General features: G+C 41.7%; 1 protein-coding gene across 1 annotated transcript in view; it reads left to right on the top strand.

Moving 5' to 3' along the window:
- The window catches only part of WDR59 (WD repeat domain 59), a 63,675-nt gene extending 58,535 nt beyond the window's left edge, over positions 1–5,140 (top strand). Inside the window, exons 23-27 of the mRNA XM_044659368.1 lie at positions 957–1,104; positions 1,207–1,279; positions 1,869–1,995; positions 2,328–2,470; positions 3,089–5,140. Of these exons, the coding sequence (XP_044515303.1) occupies positions 957–1,104; positions 1,207–1,279; positions 1,869–1,995; positions 2,328–2,470; positions 3,089–3,324 (727 nt within the window). The 3' untranslated portion in view covers positions 3,325–5,140. The remainder of the gene's footprint in view (positions 1–956; positions 1,105–1,206; positions 1,280–1,868; positions 1,996–2,327; positions 2,471–3,088) is intronic.
- The last annotated feature ends 10,454 nt before the right edge of the window (positions 5,141–15,594 follow it).

Raw genomic sequence — 15,594 nt, 5'->3', positions numbered from 1 at the left:
GTTTGCAATTCCTCTCTCTAGTTTACTTCACATAATTTTGATGGCCAGAGTCAGATTGTTTTAGAGCGCTGCATCTTTGTTAAGTTCTTGACCCGAGATTTGATAAGATTTCATTATGTAAAATTTCTTGGACAGACTCTCCAAGAAGACAAGCTTAAGCTGATGCCTCAGCATTATGAAGAGCTTCTGTCTCTCCTGCAGGTTCTATTTTACTTTATTGAATTGAGAACACTCTACACAGATACCAGTTTTTGATGGCCTCTTTTGTAAAATAAGAATATTACTACCTTCTCTGCCTGTCTTATGACATTTCTGTAAGACTTTTTTTTTTTTAAACCCTTGTACTTCGGTGTACTGTCTCATAGGTGGAAGATTGGTAAGGGTGGGCAATGGGGGTCAAGTGACTTGCCCAGGGCCACACAGCTGGGAAGTGGCTGAGGCCGGGTTTGAAATTTCTGTAAGACTTTGATGAAATAATATACATAAGAACCTGATAAATTGTAAAAGGCCAAACTCCGTAAGGTGCCATTGCTATCATTAGTTCATTCCTGTCTTTCCTTTAAAGAGCATCTACCTCAAAATAAGTACTTTCCAAAGATCATGAGTTGCAGATGTCTCAAATTTGAACTGGATAAGTAGGCTTCATGCTTGGATATGGAACACTAGAATTTTTAAAGCATTAATGGAAAGCCAACCAGACCTCATCAGAATTGTATCTCAGTCATTCGTGAGCCTAGATGATGCTATATTCTACTCCATATTTAGCCAGACCAAAAAGAAATCAAACCATTTGGCCTGTGGAAAGCTTCAGTTCTTGCCACTTAGTTTAAAATCAGAATATACTACAGCTAAGGTGAAAATTCATGAGTCATTAAGAGACTGAATTTGTTGCTTGTCATAGTTGACCCTTTTTTCAGCTCTTGCCTTGGTTCATTGTCTCTTCCTGCTTTCCTCAGGTTGGCCCATTACTGTCAACTCCGAGATGTCCAGACACTGGCCATGCTTTGCAGTGTATTTGAAGCACAGTCTAGGCCACAGGGAATACTGAACCCCTTTGGGCCCTTTCCTAATCGTTCTTCCAACCTTGTGTCCCACAGCCGATATGTAAGTGTATTAATTTCTAGATTTTTACTAAGTGTTACATTGGCACTGGGGTGATGCCTTTGCCATCCCAATAATGTTTGGTTGTTGTTTTCCTCCTGGCAGCCTAGCTTTACCTCCTCTGGCTCTTGCTCAAGTATGTCAGACCCGGGCCTCAGCACTGGAGGATGGAATATAGGTAGGTGCATGAATGACCTAACCAAGGCTTTATTTCTAGCATCATAAAGAGCATGTGCAGTATACTAATACACGGCCTATATTTGATTGAAACCCTCATCATGCTGCTCATCGTGCATTTCATTTTCTTCTAGAATTCATCTATTGCATTGAGTCTATAGGCTTTTGATATTTGTCTCTGTAAATTAAGTTTATCCACAGAGAGACTTCTTGGCAGGCTGCTGTACTTTGCTGTTTCCTTTGGTCTGTATCAGTCACATAAAAAATGTGTACTATTTCAGCTCTGGATCCAGCAACCCCAACCTATGCCTTCTGTTGTCTACCTCTGCTGTTGCCCACTCACCTGTAAGCACCCCTCCTCCAGTGAAGAAAACTGGAAGGCAGGTAGCCACATAGACTCATAGAGGAGGAATTGTGTGTGAAGTTGTCTTAATGAAAAATGGGAAAACCAAGCCAGGGACGAGATAGTTCTTGGTTCAATTGCAAGTGTCTGACTTTCCCACACTGTACATGTGGTGAATTAGACACGATATATTAATGAGCCAGATTTCAAATAGCCATTGCCCTTTCTCTTTTTGGTTTTTCTAAAGTGGGTAGAGAAACAGAGCATGCATCTTCACCCTGGGGAGAGTCCTCACCTGATGAATTACGCTTTGGGAGCTTGACTTACAGTGACCCTCGTGAGCGAGAACGAGACCAGCATGATAAAAATAAAAGGTAGTCGTCGATCTCTCCTTTGAGATCTCACCTTTTCTCCAGTGTCCAAAACCTTAAAACAGTTGTACTCACTGTTGTTGGAAATGTATGTGGCTGCTGCACCAATATTAAAGTCCTGGTCACTTTAATATCATGTAAGAAAAGTAATCCTCTTGTAAATGGAGACGATGAGAGCCTGCTCTTTCTCCACGAGCCTGCCCTATAACTCGGTGCAAACACTGATATAGATTCAAAAGGCTCTTTGACCATTGTGGGTATATGTGGGAAGCTTACCCCGTTAGTCCTTTAAGAAAAAAAGGCAATCAACAAAACAATTTATGAATTTTCTCCAGGCTCCTGGACCCTGCCAACACTCAGCAATTTGATGATTTTAAGAAATGTTATGGGGAAATCCTTTATCGTTGGGGTCTGAGAGAGAAACGAGCTGAAGTTTTAAAGTTTGTGTCGTGCCCTCCTGATCCTCATAAGGGAATTGGTGAGTACAGTGAATTTTGGTCTCATCCTCTTCAGTGTCTGATGTGTTCCTCTTATTTATATTGCTCAGGGCTTAAATCCTGAAATAAGTGTCTAGTTTCTCACATATAAGCTGAACTTTAACGTTTTTAGATCACTGAGCTTGTGAACTTTTAGGGACACCAGGCCATGATTAAATTTCTGCTTATTTAAAAGGTATCAAAAGGCAGAGAAGTCTTATTTGTTCAGATAATGATTGGAATTAGCAACATTTTTAAGAATTTTGGTCATTCCATTGCCTTACAAAAAGAGCTAGAAACAGTTCCAAATACAAATCCACTTTCTTACTGAAGTGTTAATGGAGTCCTCAAATAAACCTATCCCAGTTCTACAATGATCAGAGATGGGCTTGGAGTCAAGAAATGTCTGGATTCAAATCCTGCTTCTGAAACAGGCTTGGCAGATCACATCACCTGTTGGTGCCCCAGACGCCTGAGAGCTGCAGTGCAGATGGGCATAGGCAGAGAGCAAGCATTTTCCTGCCCCAGAGTTCCCTTACCCCAGTGAAATAACAGGGCTGAGCCCAAAACAAGGAAAAGGCTAACGTTATTTTTTTCTCTCCATCTGAAACCACTTCCAGAATTTGGCGTATATTGCAGTCACTGCCGGAATGAGGTTCGTGGAACCCAATGTGCCATCTGCAAGGGATTCACATTCCAGTGCGCCATCTGCCACGTGGCAGTGAGAGGCTCCTCCAACTTCTGCCTGACCTGTGGACATGGTGGGCATACCAGCCACATGATGGAATGGTTTCGCACCCAGGAGGTGTGTCCAACTGGGTGTGGGTGCCACTGCTTGCTCGAAAGTACATTTTGAAATCACAGGCTAGAGACACCGTGGGGAGGAGTCTGCAGAAGCCCAGTGACCAGACTAACTGCCCAGAGAGCCTTGCCAAGGGTTCTCTGGCTCAACCTACCCTGGAAGGATGTGATGGGCTCATTCACCGAACTCCTTTCTGACCTTGCCATTTCTTTCTTGGATTCCTTCCCAGTTTGTCCACTGCTGGCAGTGGTCATCACCCAAAGGAGGTTGAAGTCACACAAAACAATGCATCATGGGTTCTCAAACTCAGATATACTAGGCACTTTTCTGATGTCTAGCAGGACCAGAACAAAGAAAAGAGATCAAAGCCAGGTGTAAAAGACAATCTTTTCTCAGCCAACTGACCATAATTATTAATGGAATTGAAAAGTGGTTCTTTCCTAGCAGGGGCTTTGGAAACTTGATTGTAGATTTAATAAGCTGATATGGGCAGTGGCCATTAGGTTCTGACATTTAAATTATGAATATATGATGTACTTAAGGATTTTCAAGATGGTTTTTATTTTTGAGCTGCTATTTCTTGACCAGTAAAATTCTGGTAACTATGTAAGACAAAGAATTAAACAGCATTTTAATGGAGCATGTACAATTTTTCTACTTTGTGTTAATGATAGTTGCTATAAAAAGAACAAATTAAATGCTTAGACTGTGTGAGAGAAAATGCCAGTTTACTTTTGAGAGCAGAAAATAATTTCACTTTGTAAATGGAAGATGGAAGAATGCTATTACTAAGCTGATAGAGAAAGATCCTGTTTATTGTCTGCATGAAAATGGACGTGATGTGCTTGGCACCTGGAACGGTTTTCTCTCCATCTTTCTGATGGTGTCGTTGGTTTTGGACTTTGTTCTAAGGTTGCATCCCAGTGGACGAAACCAAGGCAGTGGCCCATACTGCCTTTGTAGCAGCGCTTTCTCCTCTCTTCCCTTTCTCACCCCTGACTGCTCTCTAGCTCTGTACACAGCCTAAGTGGGTCTGGGAAGGGAGGCCCTGAGCCAATATTTTTCTCTTTTCAACAAAAGTTTACAGCTCCAAATAGATGTGCGTTTAATGAATATGAATAGAATTCCTCAGCATTTACAGATGTGACCATGTTTTGGACTAATTAAACTGTGCCTTAAAGAAACAAGCCTCTGGTCCTTGTTGCAGCTTGAAAATTGGCTGTTTCACAGAACTCCTAACTTAGCCAAGATGCAAGTGTACCCACGTCCCCCAAGACTCTGCCTTCCCAGGAGGAAACCTTAAAAAGCTGGCAGAGCCAGGAGCGGCAGGGGCATCAGGAAATGGGAGAGGCCGGGTGTTCCTTTTCCATGTGCTTTTCCTCCTGCCTGTGACAAATGAGAGCCTCCAATAACAGAACACAGAACGAGCACAGTGGCTGTTGGAAGTGTGCACAGAGGACAAAGGATCCGTCACCTTCCTGATGGAATCCCAAGTTGCCCAGAGGAAGAGCACTTTCCCAAATCCAGGTTGCCTGGTCTAATGTGAAAGTCCGTCTCTCTGTTCTCAAGAATCAAATGTGTTGTTTTTTTGTTTACAGGCGTGCTGTTAGGTAAATGTTCTTCCCTTTGAAGTTGTTTAAAAACACACACACAGTCTTGTGAGTCTGTTGTTATAATTGTGTGCTAAAGAATTTAAAGTTAAAAAATAATTCTCCCTTTCTTTCACCTTCCAAAATGGACAATTCTTTTAGAATTTACCATATTCCAAGTTGAGAATCCTACCTTTTGTTCATATATTTGTAACTTCTCTCTTCAGTTATGCTGGATCTTTAAGTGCTTTATAAAAAAATAATAAATAAAAATAATCCCTCACCTTCTGTCCTAGAATCCATATTGTAAGGATGAGATTTGTGCAAGGGGCATGGGACAAAAGGAGCCAAAGGCAGTTGGTGACAGTTGTGACCAGGGAGAATTCTGGGAATTTCTCCAGAGGAAGAAGGGGAGGAGAGGTCTTCGGGCAGAGGACTGGGAAGAGAGAGGAGGAAGACATCCCAGCTTGGATCCAGTCCTGAGGGCTTCTTGAGGATCTTTCTTTGGAAATTGAATCCCGGATTCCCTGATCAAAGCCATTCCTTCCCATCTCACCCATCAAGACTTCAATAATTGAGTCAGCTAAGTTTGGACTCCTTGGGAACGATCTCTTAGTTTCCTTCTCCCATTCCCAACCTTGCTGAGAGACCCTTTTTCAGTCAAACCTTAAAATTCTAGAAAAGGATAAAAATAGAAAAACAGAAGAAGGAATGAGGAGAGAAGCTTGGGTGAGGGAACCACTGGGGATCCCACCCAAGTGACGGACCCCATAGAAATAGAGAAGAGCACATCCCAAAATCCTTCTGTCCTTCACCCTTTTCCCCAATCCCTGAATTGTGAACAATAAAAGCCATTACATCAGTCAGATAGCATTCCAGAGTGCCTGAGAGACAACAAGGGAGAGGGGAACCATAAATTGGTCAGGCTGCCTCCATCTTGAAGCCAGACCACCTGCTGTGAATTTAACTGATGGGGGAGGGAGGGGAAGTTTGTGTGAACCCTGTCCTTATTCAGGATCAGATTGGGGTACCACATACCTCCTCTTACAGGGAAGCCTCGCCCCCAACTCCTGTGGGGCGGCATGAACATCTGGGTCACCCAGTTTCGGGTTGACCCCCCCATTAAAGTCTCCCAGTGTATATTTGTCCCCAGGGGAGAGCTGGAAGAGAGACTCACCACATAGACTCTCTATCTCCCCTCTATCAAACATTGGATATAGGCTCTCTTTATTGTTACAATATCAAATATCATTTCCAAGGCAGAGAACTGGGAAGGACCAGGCAATGGTGACTTGCTCAGGGTCACATAGCTAGGAAGTATCTGAGGCCACATTTGAACCCAGGACCTCCTGTCTCCAGCCCTGACACTCCACTGAGCCACCTAGCTGCCCACAATCTGTTATGTGCAGAAACCTGCAACCATTTTTCATGGGGGTGCAAGCTGGCAGTTGCCACTTTTGAACACAGAACCTGGCAGAGGTCCCAGGCCGGGTGCCAAGGTGATCGTTGAGGTAAGGGTATAAAAAGGGGTCCCCAAACCCCTGACTTGACTTCTGACTCTGAATTCCAGGGTTAGGGAGGAGAAGGGTAGTAAAATGGGCCCTGGGGTGGTCTGGGTGGTTTGGGATAGATTTGTTAGGTAGGAACAACTACCATTGCTAGCCAATTTCAACAGCTCTTTGGCATACCCAACAACCATTATTATAAACGAGATTTAATTCAACTATCAAGTCATCATCTGCATCTGGCCCAGGGCTTAGAGCCCTGGGTCAGCAACCATCTGTATCAGAGTTGAGATTTGCCCTCAAGGCTTTCTCATACTTTTGTACCTAGGAAAGATCAATCTGTTTCTAAAGTAATTTAGTGATATAATTTAGCCAAGATCTTTAGCTTACCTTCACCCATTTTCCAACTCCCATTTACCTGATTCAGTTTAATTACCAATAAACCCATTTTAACCTCAAACTTAAAGATCTTTGAAGCCATTGCTTTACCTTATCAATGGGCATTTATCATCGGCAGTCAGGTCAGAATTATAACCTTAGTTGGTCAGCCTTATCAAGCAGCTTCAGGAAGTCCCAACCTCCTTCCTGGAAGCTATACTAACTGTCCAATTAGATTGGTTCCAACCCCCAAGGGCAGAGGCAGATCTTTGGCCTTGGCCTTGCTGGTGAGGGTTCATCTAACTCATTCAGCTTTGGTGTAGGACCCCTCCTTCACATACCATCTTCAACATCTGCCCAAGGCCCCTTGGCTGCCCTTATATCATCTACACTTCCCCCTACATTACAAACCTCACTGACCAGTGAAATAGAATGTTAAAAATTGAACAGTCTTCTCATAAGGCCAGAAACATTTTTTGGCTTTCGATTCTCATTCTATCCAAAATGCCTCCCCTTCCCTCCAGTGATGGAGTGACACAACTGAGAGAATATGGGGGGAAGAAGTAGGGCTTGAGGGGTCCCTCCCTACCCTGTTGAGAAGGCACCTGAACCCCACCTGCGGGGTTTGTATTTACTTAGCTGAAATGGGATTGAGAGTTGGGCAATCAGCAGTCCATCTTATGACCTAATTTAACTTGTGAACAGATGCCACCATGTTCTCTTTGGAAATACTGCCCAGAAATGATTCGTGGTGCTTTTCTGCATATCTTTTGCTATATGGAAGTAAGCATCTTCCTCAGGAATTGGGCAGGGCCTGGAGTATTCTAGACTCCTACGGTGCCAGAAGCAGGTGAGGCATGTTGAGACTAGGCAGCTGCTGCCCATCAGCAGTCCTTTCAGAGGAGCCTGAGCCTTCCAGCCTTCCCTTCCCAGGCTTCTAGAAGTGGCCCCTCACTGGTATGGAGGTGAAATTTCTCTCACAGTTTTTAAAAGGGGATGCTTTGAGAAATGCTCCCCCCCCCCAGGTCTCTTGTATCATCCTCCAAGGAGGTAACCAGTTGTACAGCCAGCAGCTGTGAAAGGGGGGATTCATACAAGAGATGCCCCTGGACCTCCACCCCTGAAAAGCCAGCTGCCCCACATAGTCTTCACATCTGTGACTTCAGCTCAACAGGTTAGCAAGGACCTGGCTGCCCACTGGTCCATTGCAAAGTGTTTCCTTACAGGATTCTCCCAGAACATTTCTCTGGGGCTCTGTGCTAATGGGAAGTTCATACAAACATGGGGGCTCAGTTATATTCTTCATTTTTGTAGTTATGGGGCTAGTACAGCAAAAGGAAAGTTAGGGGAAACGGAGTCACCAGCAGTGTGAAAGCCTCCCAACAGCTTTGGAGCATTTATTTTAGGGAATTTGCTGTAAAAGTAATGAACAATTTGGAACAAAACGCATCATAGAGATGTTTAGCTGTGACATTCACTGATTGATTCCTGGTAGGCTACTCTTATTTCCTGTTGGCTTAATTATAGCCAGTATCTCATGTATTAAAAACCAGGAACATTTGGAAAAGCTCTTGAAAAGTTCCTTTCTTTTTCTAGAAAATGAAAATATTGTATAAGCATCCTGGCAAGAATGGGTCAGATTTTGAATGCCTTTTTTTTTTTTTTTAACATACCAGGCAGTCGTTTCCCCAGTTAGTGGGTGGGAAAACCATACTGTTTCCTGTGACATCCTTTAACAGCAGCAGTAGCAGAAGCAGCATTAAATAGCATTAATTACAAACCCACTTGTGTGTTGTAAAATAAGTTACGTAGACATAACTAATAAATAAATCTTTATTAGAAGCCAGGAATGCCGGCATGCCATTGGAATTTTTTCCACAATGGCTGTTGTCACTGGGGTTGTAATCTCTATCAGTGATTGAGAGGAAAGGTTTCCAAACTGCCATTGAAATTCATTCATTTGCAATAGAAGTGCTGTCAGTTATGAGGGTGAACCTAAGAGGTGACTCTTCTGAAAATGTCTTTTCAAGAACACTTCATTTCACTTCTCTTCAAGTTACTGACTTAATAATTAAACAAGACTCAAGAGTTGGAATCGACTTAAGAGAGCATCTCGCCCAGCCCACATTGAATATAAATCCCCATGACATCACCAACAAATAGCATCTAACCTTTGCCTCTATATCATAGAGGAACATCCCTATCCCTCCTGTGGAAGTACCCTCTACTCCACTTTCAGATCTTTCTGATGGGGAGCTATTCTCTCAGAGATGAGCTTAATTTTACCTCTGCAACTCTTTAAAATTCAGTTTTAGTTTTACTTTTAGTTCCAAATTCTCTTCCTCCTTCCTTCACTCTCACTCATTGAGGAGGCATGAGAAACAAAGCCCGTTACAGATATGTATAGTAATGCCAAAAAAATTCTCACATTGACTATGTCAAAAAAGAAAGAAAAGGGAGCAGCTGGGTAGCTCAGTAGATTGAGAGCCAGGCCTAGAGACAGGAGGTCCTAGGTTCAGATCTGGCCTCAGACACTTCCCAGTTGTGTGACCCTGGGCAAGCCACTTAACCCCCATTGCCCACCCTTACCAATCTTCTGCCTTGGAGCCAATACACATTGATTCCAAGACAGAAGGTAAGGGTTTGAAAAAAAATTAAAAAGAAAGAAAAGAAAAATATGCTTTCATCTGTACTTTTGAGTCCTTCAGCTCTCTCTGGGGATGGATGGCATCATGAGTCCTCTGAAACAACAATGGATCCTTGTATTAACCAGTTTCTGAGCCTTTCAAAGTTGATTTATGTTTACATTGTTGTTATTGTAAAGATCATTCTCTCCTGATCTTCCCAGCTTTCACTGAAACCATCTCCCCTCACTGCCTCTGCAACTTTCACTGATTATTCCTAATTTTTGTCCTCTAATGCTGATCAAAATAGGTCAATTGTCATTTCTGTGAGCCAGCACTTGAAATTTTGATTTTTATTGACTTTCAGATCCCCTAGGTCTTCTCCAAGTTAAACTTGCTCATCTTCTTGAGTCATTTCCCATATAATTTTTCTAAACTCTGGGGCTTGTCCTTTTTGGGGGAATGGGGAGAACTCTGGATCATTCCTAGTATGGCTCCTGCATAACTAGGTGAATGAAGGAAAAGCCATGGTGCAATGATGCTCCCCACTGCACCATGGCTCTTGGGCCCCACATCCTAAGCTGTCTTCCCTAGAATCTGAGGGAAGATGGTAGTCAAAGTGGTTTGACTCCCCCGGCATGTGCTGCCTCATGTTTCTTCCTCAGGGTTCTTTGATCCACAGTTTTTCCATGAAAACAAGATTCAAATGAAGGCAACATAAGAGACTAACAGGAAATCCATTCCTGGGTACAACGAGGTATGTACCAACAAGGTCAAATTGGAGTCGGTGCTCCACGGTCACCAGAGTTGGTGTAGACCCATGAGACAGGCAGGTAAACCATTCTGTTTTTCAAATTGTTCATTTTAGTAAGTACAATATGATAAACTGATTTCCAAAAAACCTTCAGTTTTTAAAAAATTGCTCTTAATTGGTGAATGGTTATAGTTTATTATTTGAAATTTAACATGAAAAAACATCTTAATAAATATGATTTGGAAAGAAAAATCTATTGGAGAAATTGAAATGACTATTAGCAAGTTGGATTTTGTTTAAATACAGAAGCAAAAAAATAGCCCAAATCTAGAAAATATAGTCCACTATATCTAGAAGATAAAGTGGCTGAAATCTAGAAAATATGATCTGCTATGTCTAGAGAATATAGAATATAGTCTGCTCTGTGTCATTAGGCTTCAAAAATACATATGAGAGGAAAGACCACTATTGACTTTGAATATTTTCAATAACAATAACATAAAAGCTGATATATTGAAATATTTTGAAAGTGTATATGCAGAATATGTTGACTAGGGGGCAGCTGGGTAGCTCAGTAGATTGAGAGCCAGACCTAGAGATGGGAGGTCCTAGGTTCAAATCTGACTTCAGACACTTCCCAGCTGTGTGACCCTGGGCAAGTCACTTGACCCCCATTGCCTACCCTTACCACTCTTCTGCCTTGGAGCCAATACACAGTATTGACTCCAAGATGGAAGGTAAGGGTTTAAAAAAAAAAAAAAAGAATATGTTGACTAGATGAGTTTTTTCTAGAAAACATAGCACTTCCTAAACAAAACCAAATTTATAAAAAACCCACATCTGTTACATCAAAGGGTTTTTGCTTGCTTTATTTTAGGTGGCTTATTACTCAATGTAAAAAAAAGAAGCCCCATGTAATTGAGAAATGTGGATGCTTTTTGGAAATATCAATGATGAAGAAATGTTATTTGACAAACTAGGCAAAGAAGCTTTAGATTATTGCCTTGCAATTATTATAGTGGGATGGGCAATGTGTCATAAGACCTTTCCAATCAACTAATTCAGAAAGTAAAATCATCCAATTTTGCCTTGCAAGTTGTTAAAGCACTGGATGTAAAGATGCTCATCTGATTACAATATGTTGTACAATATGTTGAAACTGAGCTGGATAATATTTGTCACATTTTGACTTTGTTACAGGTATAATGATGGAAATCCCATGTTGAGAAATTTTCAATATAATTGACATTTTTAATGAAAATGATGTAATAATTTTATTATTGCGATAATCGTATTGGACATTGAATTGAGTTTGGTTGGCCAGATTGAAAAGCAAATCTATTAGGCATAGTTAAAATTCGAATCCTTATGCAATTTGGACACATTATGTGCTTCACAATCATTTTGTGTCAAGCTCTGTGAATGAGGAGTTATATACATGTAGTTAGTTATGTTTTTTTATTGTTACTTAGTAATGTGCCTGAAACTATTCAGTTTAACCACTACATGTCTTGGGGCTTTGAAGCATGTTTCCTTCTCCTGTAGATTCTCTTGGACTAGGCATTGTTGTCTGTATTTAGAAGTTCAGGATCATTTTCCTTTGTTATTTTCTATGTTATGATATTTTGGTGTTTACTTATTCAGGTTCTCCTAGGAGACCTATAACTCTTAAATTATCTCTGTGCACACCCTCTTCAAGGTCAGTTAGCTTGTCTACAGGATGTCCCAAAAACTTTGTTTTGGTATTGCTGAGTTCCAAATCTGTTCATCTCTTTCTTTGTTAGAGGGATTCTAGAGAATGGGTAGATTTCCCTCCCCATGTAGGACTTTAGGAAGAGCTGCGAGAGAGCCTCTTGGATATGTTATAGTGGGATTCCTTTATGTATGGGATGGCTGTTGAGGTCCCTTCTCTCAAATTCTCTGATTCTTTTTTCTAGTCTGCTAATTATGTTTTAGGATTCTGCTTGAGCACTTTATTTCCTGCACTGAAATCTTTTTTTTATTTATCTTTTTAGACTTTCTAAGATTCTTGTTGCACAGTTTCTGGGGAATGGGATGCACAGGATTCTGTATTTCATCCAGCACTATTGGTTCACTTTCCTTCATATTTGATAATCATACTTTGATTTTTTTTCCATTTTGCTGATTTTTCCTTTTCTGATAATCCCTCTGTGTGCCAAACCAAAACTGAGGCTCTTTCTCTTGTCATCTTTGGTATTGGTACCTTTATTTTGTATCTCCATTTCTCTCTGCTCCTTTACTCATTGTTGATGCTCCAGACCACCTACTTATTTTAAATTTCCCTATCTACTGATTACTTCCCTCCTGTCTACAAACATGTCTAAGTTCTTAAAGAAAGGAAAAAGAAAAGAAAAGAAATCATCGCTAGAGTCTTCTATTCTTTCTGTCATCCTATATCTTTTCTGCTTTTTGTTGCTAAACTGCCTGAGATGGTCATCTACAATAGGTGCTTCTACTTTCTCTCCTCTTAACTCCCTTTAGTACAGTTTCCAGCTTCATCATTCCGTGAAAGCTACTCCCTCCAAAGTTACAAGTGATCTTCTAACTGCCAAAGCCATTGACTTTTTCTCAGTCCTCTTTCTTTTTGACCTCTAAATAGCTTTTAACACTGTGGATCACTTTTTCCCCCTTGGTAGTCTCTTCTCCCTAGGTTTTTGGGACACATTCTCTACCAATTCACTTGCCAATATATTGGACTGCTCTTTCTCAATATCCTTAGCTCAATCCCCATCTAGGTCATGTCCACTCTTCATAAGTGTCCCACAGGGCTCTGTCCTGGACCCTTTTCTCCCTCTATATTATTTCTACTTGGTAATCTTATCAGTTCCCATGATTTAGTTATCATCTCTATGGCAGTGATTCTTAGATCTACCTATCTTGCCCTTCAGTTTCACATCTTCAATTGCCTTTTAGCCATCTTTACCTAGATATCCAGTTGACATCTTAAACTCAACATGTGTAAACCCAGAACTATTATCTTTCTCCCTAAACACTCCACATTGCCTATCTTCCCCATTCCTGTAGAGGCCAGCAAGATTCCCATCCCTCAGACTCACAACCTAGGAGTCATCCTGGACTCCCCACTTTTTCTCAGCCCTCCCCACCCCCATATCCAAGCTGTTATTGGCCAATGTCTGTCAATATTAATTCTGGTACTGGCCAGTATGGCAGCAAAGAAAAGTGATAAATGTTGGAGGGGATGTGGCAAAATTGGAACACTAATATGCCGTTGTGAATTGGTCCAACCATTCTGGAGGGCAATCTGGAACTATGCCCATAGGGCTTTAAAAAATGCCTACCCTTTGACCCAGCCACACCACTGTTGGGTTTGTACCCCAAAGAGATAATAAGGAAAAAGACTAGTACAAAAATATTCATAGCTGCATTCTTTGTGGTGGCAAAAAATGGGAAAACGAAGGAGTGTCCATTGATTGGGGAATGGCTCAATAAATTGTGGTATATGATGGTGATGGAACATCATTATGCTGAAAGGAATGATGAACTGGAGGAATTCCATGTGAACTGGAACAACCTCTAGGAACTGGTGCAGAGTGAAAGGAGCAGAACCAGGAGAACGTTGTACATAGAGAGGAAAAAAATTATGGCACAATCAAATGTAATGGACTTTTCTACTAGCAGCAATGCAATGACTCAGGACAATCCAGAGGAACTTATGAGAAAGAATGCTATCCACACCCAGAGAAGGAACTGTGGGAGCAGAAACACAGAAGAAAAACATATGAACAATCACATAGTATGATAGGGATATGATTAGGGTTTTGATGTTAAAAGATCACTCTACTGCAAATATGAATAACATGGAACTGGGTTTTGAATAATGACACATGCATAACCCAGTGGAACTGCTTGTCAGCTTCGGGAGGGGGAAAGAAAGAACAGGAGGAAGGAGGGAATCATGAATCATGGAACCATGGGAAAATATTCTAAATTTTAAAAATTTGTTTAAAATATTACTTCTGCTACATCTCTCAAAAATGCCTCCTTCGGGCTTCCGGGTTAAGATGGCGGCAGAGTAAGAAGCAGCTCTTAACCTCTCCTGACCGAAACACACAAAACTCCTCAAGGGGACATAAAAACAAGTCCAGACGAACGGAGGAACCCCACAACAGGGCACAGCATGGAAGGTACGTGGAATCGAGACATTTCCAGGCTATAAAGGGCTCTCAGGCAATCGCGGGCTGAGCAACCGCCCCACCCCCACCCCCTACACACTCATCTATAGCTCCGAACCCAGCTAAAAAGAAATAGGGCAAGTTTGGGGCACCCATCGAGTCATCAGCAGCTCCGGGACCTGTTCCTGAGAGCAGCTAGACTTAGGACCCCATTAAGTCAAAAAAAGCACGCGAAATCTGAGCGCGCGCGCCGGAGCAGGACGCTGGGCGCAGAGTGCCGGCTGAGCAGAGGCGTGGGTGGAGGCAGACACAGCCAGGAACTAAAGCCTAAGTGGGGAACCAGTGCAGACGGGTATACGACTGTGGAAGCAGCGCCCTGAGACTTGTAAAGAAACCTCCAGCAGAGGATCAAGCAAGAGGGCCCACCAGGGGGCTTGACCTTGGAAAAAACCAGAACTCAGACCTCAGGAGCCAATAGATTGCGAACAGACACTGAACGCGAGGATAAATCTGAGAAGCTGCTGGGCTAATGATGGCTACTCAGCATCAGGAAGTTCAGAAGAGAAAGAATAATAACAAAAAGAAGAAGTCTTTAACACTCGACAGCTTTTACACAGAGAAAATCCAGACAACCAAGCAAACAGAGGAGGAGAACAAACAAGCATCCGGACCCTCCTCAAATAAGGAAAACTCCTCACAAGCTATGGAAGAGTTCAAAACTGAGATTCTGAGGAAAATGGAAGAGATCTGGCAAGAAAATAACAGTTTAAAAGGTAGAATCTTGCAATTGGAAAGTGAGGCTCAGAAATCAAATGAACTGATAAGCAAATTGAACACCAGAAATGACAAGATTGAAAAGGAAAACCAGTCCCTAAAGGCTAGAATCGAGCAATTAGAAGCTAATGATCTCTCAAGACAACAAGAACAAATAAAACAAAGTCAAAAGACTGAAAAAATAGAAGGAAATATGAAATATCTCAATGAGAGAGTGACAGACCAAGAAAACCGGTCTAGAAGAGACAATTTGAGAATAATTGGTCTTCCAGAAAAACCAGAAATTAATAAAAACCTGGACTCCGTACTAAAAGAAATTATTCAGCAAAATTGCCCTGAAGTCCTACAACAAGAGGGCAATATAGACATCGAAAGGATTCATAGAACACCCACCATATTCGACCCAGAGAAGAAATCGGTTAGAAATATTATTGCCAAATTCAAAAGCTTTCAAGCAAAAGAAAAAATCTTACAAGAAGCCAGAAAGAGACAATTCAAATATCAAGGAGCACCAATCAGGATCACACAGGATCTGGCAGCCTCCAC

This window comes from Gracilinanus agilis, chromosome 2, assembly GCF_016433145.1.
Source record: "Gracilinanus agilis isolate LMUSP501 chromosome 2, AgileGrace, whole genome shotgun sequence".
In the NCBI taxonomy this organism is placed as follows: Eukaryota; Metazoa; Chordata; class Mammalia; order Didelphimorphia; family Didelphidae; genus Gracilinanus; species Gracilinanus agilis.
The sequence above is the reverse complement of the archived record's forward strand: the minus strand, read 5'-3'. Positions and strand labels throughout refer to the sequence as shown.